The sequence below is a fragment of the Anser brachyrhynchus genome, assembly GCF_964034855.1.
Source record: "Anser brachyrhynchus genome assembly, chromosome: 1".
Lineage (NCBI taxonomy): Eukaryota > Metazoa > Chordata > Aves > Anseriformes > Anatidae > Anser > Anser brachyrhynchus.
The window spans coordinates 148,001,483-148,011,749 of record NC_137694.1 but is presented as its reverse complement, the minus strand read 5'-3'; the positions used below and the strand labels follow the sequence as shown (position 1 = coordinate 148,011,749).

Below are 10,267 nucleotides of genomic sequence, written 5' to 3'. Positions count from 1 at the left end.
TCTTCTTCAAACATTCTCAGCCTCAGTCCTAGTCACAGAAATGATGTAGTAATTTTCAGTGGAAGGGACATATTAAAGTCATCTGGTCCAACCCCATGCTTAAAGCAGGACTAACATCAAAGTGAGATCAGGTTGTGCAGGGTCTGGTCCATTCAAGTTTTGAAAACTTCAGAGGCTAAGGTTTTGTTACCCTTCTGGGCAACAAGTTCCTGTGCCTTACCATACTCATGGCTAAAAATTTCTGATACCCACTGGGAATTTTCCTTGTCGCAACTTCTGTATGCTACCTCTTTCCCTGGGTAGTTCTTGGAAATGTTTGGCTCTGTCTTCACTTTAATCCCCATTTAGGCAGTGGAAGACTGTTGTTAGATCCCCCGACTCTCCCTGGCTAAACAAACCCAATCCCCTCAAGCCTTTTATTGTGCGTCATGTTCTCTAGTCCCCTAACCATCCTGATGGCCTTTCCAAGGCTCCTCCAACCTGTTATGCTGCCATGCTGTCTGAGGTACACTGCATTTTGCCAGACACCTGCCACTTATCTCTTAGAGTCTGAGTGAGTACTGACTAATTTCATATAGCAGGTGCTGTGAGCAAATCAGGTTGAAAAGCTAGGAAGACAACACCACACAACACCAAGGTATTGCTGCAGTCAGCAGTAAAAGCAAGCGAGAAGAACTGCAGGTTAGTTACCCCAAGGTGATGGTCTCCACCTGCATAAAACCTCAGCAGGCTTACTTAAACGTTTGTTCAGCAATGTTAGATCCCTGATTTCTTCTGTCCACTGGCTTCCTGTTTTTACTTTCTAGCCCATTGTCCCCCATGCACACCATCAGGGTGAAACATCCCTTTTCAAAGCAAAGTCCTCAGGCAAATGTGCTACCCAAATCCTATTTAAGTACTTGTGCTAAGGGCATTGTTCTGCTTCGTTGAAGCCTGAGGATCGAGGTGAAACTCAAGACAGAAGTGGACCGTGTAAGGTGCTGAGGTGGCTGAGGAGAGGCCCTCCCTCTGGTAACAGTGACAGTTGTTGGGTTGTACCAGCATGTCTTCGTCAAGCCAAGTAGCACCTTGGGAGCAGGCACGGAGCTCGTTTAACAGAGCAGCATGCAAGAGAGATGAAAGTCCATGTTTGTGTGCAGCATGACTGTGCTTAGAGAGTGTCATTATTCTGTAGAATATGAGAGACTTTGTCCTTAGGCTTTGCAATCGGTGTTTATTTGTCCTTTACAAAACTTTCATCCTGTGCCAAGGTGCCTACAGTGCCCAAGGCTCAAAGGCTTCATACTCGTTCCTTTTTCTGTAACATTGTCTCTGCCACAGTGCTAAAAGGGTGTGAGTGAAATGTCTGCTTGAGTGTTTCTCTTGCTGATGTCACTTTGGGCCTAACAAGGTTTTGGGCCTAACAAGGCCTAACAAGGCCCATAATGAACTCTACGGCCAGCAAGAAAAGACAGAATAAAAGCACACTTTTTTACGTACACTAAATATTTTGGTGCAATTTCACCTATCAAAATTCAAACAGGTCATGAGAGCTAGGCAAATGGTAGAGCACACATCTGCTGTGCAAACTGGTGGATTTTAAAATACCAAAACTCCTTATGGTAAGCAAATACTGAGGATAACAATTTCTTCAAAGAAAGAGTGGTTAGGCATTGGAACAGGCTGCCCAGGGAAGTGGAGTCACCATCCCTAGAGGTATTTAAGAGGCATGGTTTAGTAGTGGGACTTCATAATGTTAGGTAGATGGTTGGACTTGATAATATTAAGAGTCTTTTCCAACCTAAATGATTATATGATTATTCTGTGAATAAGAAAGTAGGGCATTGCTCAGGCTTAGTCCAAGATACAGTATCTGGGCAAGATCCTCTTGTGCGTGAGGTACTAGGTCTTGAAAAAAGGAGGCTTTTCTAAACTAAAATATAGAAAGCCTGAGAAGAAGCACAGCAGCAGCTTTTATATGTACAAAAAAAGAAAATGCTGCAGAGAAGTAGGAGCTAATTGGATCTTCATGTCTGCAGTGAAGGTAAAAAGACACAGCCCATCTCATTTGCAGCAAGGAAGGTTCAAGGAGATCTCAGGGAAAACCTTCTGCCTTTGTGGTTAGAAAAATCCTCTAGTAGAAGTTATCTCGGGAGCAGTGAAGTCTCAAATTCAGTAGTCCTTCAGAAATGAGAAGTAACTAGCTGAGGCTGCCCTAGAGAACAAAGGCAGACAAGCTGGCCTTCTTTGTGGCATCCTACAGCATGGCAGGGAAACACACTTCTGCAGGTGCCATGTCCAAATGGAGCTGATTTTCAGCTGAAGAACTGAACAGTATGGGCAGGTCCTCAGACTGCAAGGCCCTGTCAGCAGCTATCCCCATGGAGTGGTTTGAGCCAAAAAGAAAGCAAATCATTCCAGAATGAAGTGGGAATTGATGCCTTTGTGAAAGTTTTGCCTGGCTGAGTGCTTGTGACAGAGACTGGATTTTGTGTACCCCAGAGGTGCCATCCAGGACCTCTGCATCTGTGCAGGACACCTGCTTACAGGCTCCACTGGCTCCAAATCTTCAGCTCCACGCTGCCCTTGTGGTAGCTTTGCTGCCACGAGGCACCTGCAAGCTGCCAGGGTGGCACTGCTGCGACACAGTGGCTCTTGCTTTTTTAACATTGTCCTTTGCTGACACCGAGCCCAGGCTTTGCTCGTAGCGGTTTTGTTTTCTCATGAGTTAGCGACCTTTGCACTGCAGTGTTCCTCATTTAGCAGCTGCCCCAGAGCCCTGCAGAGAAACCAGAGGGAGATTCTTGGTGAGCGTGGAGGATGGCAGTGACGGGTCACCTTGGAGCAGTGTGGCTTCTTCCCCTTGTCCTCCTTTTCTTGCAGACGGTGCAGACAGGTACAGCCTTCACTTTAACTCTTCTTCGTACTGCTTTGTCTCAACCACACAGGTAATTAATTATTCGCCATCATTTGTGCTCTGTGAAGCAGGGTGACATCAGGAAAAAACCTGGTAATTCTGTTTTCTTACTCACCTTGCTCCCATTTGCCTGCTACAGTACAACAATATCCATGGCTGAGTCACTGGGGAAATACTATTTCAGACTGAAATGACTGTGTCAGAGTAAAGGATGGGGTTAATACATCAGTACTCTGTGCTTTCAAACTGACTGCATTGTCAATGTCAATTCCTAAGCTACTGGGTGACAAAAAGAACCCACAGGGTTTAAAAGTGCAGAGGGGAGCCAGGACTCCACACCATTACCCAGTGTGCTTCTGTAAGTTTCAGCACAAGTGTCACATCCCCGCTTGAGGAAGCATCCTACCTGTGCTTTGAAGTTGGAGCCTAAGATGCTTCTCTGCGGAGTAAGAGTATGGATCATGCTGCAGACGTGATGTACGCCTTGTTGGTTAATTTTGTTGTAAAAGTCACTTATGGATTACAGAGGAATGGTTGGACACAGCTGAATAAACACCTGAGCAAACCAAATAAAAAGAACTGGCAGTAAGAGGGATTTTTTTTTTCACATCCCAGAGATGAGGTGAGAAAGGTCCCCAGTGGGAGACCCATTGTCCTGAGAGTCTTCAGGATGTTTCAGGGAAAATTTTCTCATACAAGCATGTAGAAAGCAACTTTGGGCTATTCTGACTTTGATTCTAATGAACAGGCTGGAAGTGGTTATTAATACAAAGAGTGAAGATGACTTTAATAAAAGCGATTATAAAATGATAGAGCTCATGAGGAAAGTAAAGAAAAAGAACAAGAGGAGAAAATGAATGTATATTTAAAAGAGAGAAAAGATATAATACTTCTATATAAAAAATGCTTATGATACATATCCAAACTACCCCAAGGTCAAGAAAGGACAGGAGGATTAATTAAAATCATGAGCTGCTTCAAGACTTTACCCACAGAAGGAAGCACAGGAAAAAAATTATCAGTTCAATTCACTGAGGATCAGTATAAAAGAGTTGCAGATATCCTGGCATAAAAGCAGAAAAGCTAAGGCTTAAATAATATAAGATAAACATGATACGAAAATCAAGAGCTGATCTAAGAATACAAATATAGGAAGAGAGACCAAGGAGAATGTTAGGCTGCTCCCAATAGGGAAGAAAATCTTTGTTCCTTAAGATATCAGATTATTTGTGTGCAGCAAGGAGAAAAGAAACTGCTGAGTTGCACCAGTCAGAAACAAATCACATCACCCCCGTCTCATTTCCTCCAAGGACGGGATAGCAGGCTACAAAAGATGCAGTACATCCCCATGATTTTATATAATAGCAGACATCATAGTAGGCAGAACAACATGGTCTGAATTAAACTCCTGAGAGGTTGTTTTGAAACTGTGCTAGTCAGTGCTTCACTGTCCAAGGAAAGATGGTGCAGAGTGCAGGGCTCCACACAGGTGAGCCTTAGGACCTCCGATATTCAGTATCTTCCCGTGACATGAAGGATAGGAGAGAGGGTTTACCTATGGCATTTGTAGGAGATTCCAGATTAGAAGGACGACCATAAATCAAGATGAGAGTTCCAGACAATCTTGTGAAATCGGAACAGTGGTCCAACATAAATAGGAGGCAAGTCATAGGAGCAAAAACAAAATACCTCCCTTAGCCCCACTATGTGTAACCGAGGAAGTTTGTGAAATATGTAACAACAGGAGGAAGGGAATTAAGTCTTCTCCATTTTCACTAAGACAAACAGCTAGACAAGAAGTAGTGGGATCGCACCATACTGTGGGAGACTCAGGATAGATATTATTATTATACTTTTTAGATATTAGAAGCCTAGGTAAGGGGTGAATTAGGCTGCATGGATGAGCTGTGGAAACTCATCACAGACCTGTAGGAAGAGGTTAGACAACATCTGTTAGGACTGAATTACCTCTCCTTGCTCTCACGCCATTAGGAAGACTGCTCCCATTCTGCCCAGGACCCTGCAATGTCAGGGACTGCACTAAGGCAAGTAGTATGAACCATCTAAGGATGGAAAAGGAATAGCGTGAGGGTCTACTATTGTCCAATATTTTATTTTTTACTGATACCTTAGTTGTTGCTAGTTTGTTATTCTCCTTCCCTTCTGGTGAGTATGGATTATCTCAGCCTGTGTCATCAAAGAGCTGCCAGTTATAGCCGGGAAGCTATCACAACATAAGATGTGAATGATAGCTGTCTCCCTCATGTTGACAGCTTACAGGTTTCTTAAAAATGCTTGTTGTGATGGCTGTGATTACTAGAGGTCTTTGACAGGAATTGCACAACAGAATTACACAAAATGGTGAGGGCTTTGACTAGTGCTTGTGAGCAAGTCTTCATGAGTTGCTTGTGCTTTTATGAAATCACGATGAATATGGAACCTGCCTATAAATTTGCCTCCTTTGCAGTCCTATCAGACACGTGCAAGGACAACAATGGGAACTGTGGGCAGTTCTGCAAAGATGAAGGTGAAGGAGTAGTGTGTTCCTGTGTTGCTGGCTATGCTCTGGATGATGACAACAAAACCTGCGTTCCTGTAGGTAGGAAGCCACACTTAAAGTTCATTCTGTGGGATGCACATCGCATTTTCACTGCATCTTGGAAGTGCTGGTATGCTGCAGTGCTGCTGTAGCATGAGGAATAATGTTCACTGATGAAACCTTTCACATGGCTTGCTTGAAATATTACCAACAAAAAGAAAAAGGTCTTAGTGAGAAGACATCATTTAACCAATATCAAATGGTACAACTGTGAGAAATGTGCAGTGGCCAAAATAGCGCACCAAAGTCTTCTATGCAAATGTGTATGTTTTCAGAGCAGACTGCAAAACCCATGTTCCAACGGGTCTGAAGCCACATGAGACACTGGTGGTTACAACAGGGCTGGGATTTCTCTTCTCCAATAGACTGGAGCAGTTGTCTCATGCTTCAGAAAATTTTGCTAGAAAAGAACAGTTTGCATTTCTCATTGGTGAAAATTGGTTTCTATCTTCAAGGCCTCCAGTGTGTGCTGCACATCTGAAGATCAGAATGAGTAGGAACCCAAGAAACTTCTCCCTTTACAAGATGCAGTTCACAAGGACTCATAATTTCAGCAGTAGTGACACAATGTGACTGCAGTTATATCTCACTTGTTTTCCTTCAAATATAATCTGATCAATTTAAAAAGAATAATACCTGCCTTTCTTCTTCCTTCTAAAAACTAATTTTCTATAGTTAACATATAGTAACTTAAAAAAATAACTTCCAGCATTGAACTTAAACCCATCAGTTTCACCTGCAGTCAGGCAAAGTGCACATTAACAATTATTAATCTTACTGTATTCTTCTCTCTGTCCGATGATATTTGTTAGAAGTCCTTTGTTATTTAATACCAATTTTCTGTCATGAGCTTATAATTTCTAATATAGAATACTTTACCCAGTCTCCCAAATACAAAAGTTATAAGCAGATACATGAAAATTTACAGCAGGTACATGAAAATAACTATGCCAGTAATGGAAGTTGTTCAACTTCTAAATAGTTTGGAAATGCTGAACCCATGAGCAAGTTTTAGAACACGATTTTTTTATTATTATTATTTTATTTTTTCTTTTTACAACCATCCTGGTCCCCTTCTTTCACACTTGTGATATTTTTGTTAATGTCATGAAAATTCTTGCCTAGCCAACCCTGATAAGTATACCTGAGTATCTAATTTGATTGCCATAATAAATTGTGTCAGCTTTTGTCAAAGAGTTTTCCTTGAACTCTGAAGTAAGTTTTCCCTCATTTTCACAAAGACTTGATTCCCTGAAAGCAACCTGTTTTTTCCTGCAAACAATTTTCCTCCCCTAAAGGTGTCTATCTATAACTCTAAAGGCAGTTTTGACTGCAAGACCCATGTTTTAGCAAGTTTGAATCACTTCTTCTTGTAAAGAACAACAAGAGGTGCACTGAAAGTTCCTTTATTGGCCACAAAGCTGTCTATTGCACTGGGGGCTGTCAGACCAGCTCTAATGAGTCTCACTGTGGGAAGGTAACAGCAGCTGGGTCTTCACAGCTGTTTGTGTAGGGTTGCAGATGGGAATGACTTGCTGCCAACAAGGGACGGGTGCCCCGAAGTCCCAGCACCATCTAGACATGGAGTACTAGTGTCTCAATTTTGCCATTGCAGTCAAGTTCCCATGTGGTAAACTTCAGAGAAAGCATGAAGTGGGTCGAGAAAAAGTTACAGCAAGTCCAGATGCTCATCTTAAAAATGAGGAAAACACTGAGGCCCCGAGCTACCATCCTGAGGTAACAGAGGAGGCTGGCAGTTTACCCAGCGCATGTCCATGGCAGGTAAGATGCCTTTGTCCTGAGAGGTTCAATGCCTGACCCCACTCAAATCACAGAATCATTAAGGTTGGAAGAGACCTCCAAGATCACCTGGTCCAACCATCACCCTACTACCTATGTCACCCACTAAACCATGTCCCTAAGCACCACGTCCAACCTTTCCTTGAACACCCCCAGGATCGAGCACAATGCTGAGAGGAGGAGGCTAGGAGAGAACTAAGGTTGCAGATACTGGCCATAAAGCTGGGCTTCTCCACAGTTCCCTGCCAGCCACCCAGATACTTGGGTTGCAACATGGCAGTTTTGAAAGAATGGCTGGAGTTGTTGTTATGACCAAGACTGAAGTGAAACAACAAAAAACAAACAAACAAACAAAAAAAAAAAAAAAAAAAAAAAAACAAAATAACCAACCCATCCACAACAACTACAGCAAACAGCAAGGAATATTGCAGTTATAATATAAGCCAAATTTCTCTAAAATATAACAACCAAAAACTGTTGGTAAAATAACTGAATATGCAGATTCTACTTTGAGATGAGAAAAAGGTCTGTCTTGACAAGTTTCCCACTGTGATAGCTACACTTAAGTGTAGCTCTCACCGCCTCTGAATTAAGGATGCTTTTGATAGGAAATACATATGAAAATTTCTTCTTTAAGGAAACGGCTTGAATATTTGCTAGCTGTTCAAGATTTCTATGCACATACATTTTTGCACTTTAGCTTTTTTGTCTCTCTTTGCAGGCTGTTCTGGTAGAGAAGCATGGTAGCTGGTTTTGTGGGGGGACAATCCTGAATGAGTATTTTATACTTACTGCAGCTCATTGCGTTACTGATTCTAAGGAATTACAGGTTATCGTTGGTAAGTGGTTGTCATTTTGTCCTTTACTATAAAAATAAGTGCTACAAAAACAAGTCCTGAGTGTCCTTGTACAAGACACTGAACTATCCCAGATTTATTTCTCATTGTCTCATCTTGTGCCTTGACTAGCAATGAAATAAATGTTCAACCTGGTTGAATGGACAGTTCCTTTATGCCTGGTTTGGTCCAGTGTAGCTTGTATGTGATGCAAGCCAGGTATAAACCATGAAAGTGTGTGGGTCAGTGAGGCTGAGCTGAATTAGTTAATTGGTCTAACATTACAACTTCATGCAATTTTCTGTGCTGGCCAAACCTTGAAGACTTCCAGATGCCACGTTCAGACACTAATAATAAATGTTTTGACAGCATGTAGATACTAGTCTGAGACTGTTCCATACTTGAAACCTTAAAATCATTATTTATCATGATATTTATCATAAATTATGTAATTTATGAAAAAAAGTAGTCTATCACAAATTCTAGACACTGAAAATGATATTCTGAGTCACAAAAATTTGCACTTGGCCTAAAACAGTAAAGCAAAATCTGTGTTTGTCTAAACACCAATTTTCTGTCAATTTAATTCCAAAAGAGTTCTCATATGAGTTGAGAATGAATAAATATAAATACACTTTTATATTTTTGTATGCAGAATGTTAATGTTTTAAAAGACAATATTTCCTGTTTAAGTCTGTTTGACTATGTTGCTCTACAAATGAGAGGGGCAAGATCCTACTCTTCTATACTGGAGTTTTGTTTGTACAACAATGAGTGCCACTGGGTATGTTGTAACGAAGGCCAAAACTTCAGATGAAAATTGTCATTGAGACCATCATTCTGACAGCAAACTTCCGATTTTAAACTTGCTTGGCACTTTGAGAGTCATATAAAAACCTCTCCAAAATGCATATAAAATGCTGCGGAGTCAGGATACAGGCCAGCTCTAAAAAGTACTAAATGTACAATAAATGTACATTGTAAATGTAATGCTCTAAATGTAAAATAAAAATTTGTACAGTACAAATGTCTATACAAAGTGCAAGGTACTTTAGTCCCATCTTTTACTGAGGAGCTGCTTGGGCTTGCTGGTATTGTCTTGTTAACACCTGCTTTAAAAATCTGATACAGGGATGGTGGACAGAGAAGAGGAAGAGCCAAGTACTGTGACACACAGAGTGGAAAAAATAATTCCAAATGCTGAATTTGATTCAAAATCTTTTGACAGTGACATAGCCCTTATCAAATTAAGCGAACCTATCACATTTTCTGAGGATGTTATCCCAGCATGCCTTCCAGAAGAAGACTTTGCTAATGATGTTCTGATGAACCAAACATTCGGAATTATCAGTGGCTTTGGGAACATCTTTGAACGTACGCAGCCGGTCAAAAGAATGAAAGTGCTTCAGGTCCCTTACGTGGACAGGAGAACTTGCAAGCTTGCCCTTAAACATCTAGTCACAAGAAACATGTTCTGTGCAGGTTATAATAAAGATGGACAAGATGCTTGCCAAGGAGATGGAGGAGGCCCCCATGTAACCGAATACAATGGCACTTACTTCGTTACTGGTATTATCAGCTGGGGAGAAGGGTGTGGAAAAGAAGGAAAATATGGAATATACACTAAATTGTCAAGGTTCTTACCATGGGTAAGAAGTGTTTTGACACAAAACTCCTAACAGCTTGACGTTTAATCAACCTAATTGTCTTAGCCATCAGATCTGATCCCTAAATAATACTTTTCTCTTTGTAAAATGCCTGCTAAAGCTCTGAGAGTTAGCACTTCCATTAAGAGATGTCACCAGTTCCTTCATGAGCTCGTACCTGGTTTTCAGAAGGTGTGCTTGGACTTTGAACAGAGCTTGCTGATTTTGGACAATAATGGAATATCTTCAAATGCGATGTTTTAGGAGATCTTTTTGCTCTTACTAAGGTTGTCTGAATTTGTCTAAGAGGCTTTGACTGTGCTGATAAACCTTCCATTGAAAAGTTGCAACTAACTCAACTTTCCTGTGGCAGTACCTGCTTTATAGAAGTAAACCTAGACAAGGATACCATCAAAGTAGGATACTACAAGAGCAGGCCAGCACTTCTAAAGCTGGGGAGAAAAACCAACCAAAAAAAAAAAAAAAAAAA

General features: G+C 41.2%; 1 protein-coding gene across 1 annotated transcript; it reads left to right on the top strand.

The window, feature by feature from the left end:
* The first annotated feature begins 2,716 nt into the window (after nt 1-2,716).
* LOC308188243 (coagulation factor X-like) lies at nt 2,717-10,136 on the top strand. Its single transcript, XM_080577083.1, has 5 exons — nt 2,717-2,875; nt 5,364-5,495; nt 7,111-7,277; nt 8,017-8,134; nt 9,263-10,136. The coding sequence occupies exons 1-5, from the start codon at nt 2,800-2,802 to the stop codon at nt 9,808-9,810; spliced, it is 1,041 nt and encodes a 346-aa protein (XP_080433209.1). The 5' UTR covers nt 2,717-2,799; the 3' UTR covers nt 9,811-10,136.
* The last annotated feature ends 131 nt before the right edge of the window (nt 10,137-10,267 follow it).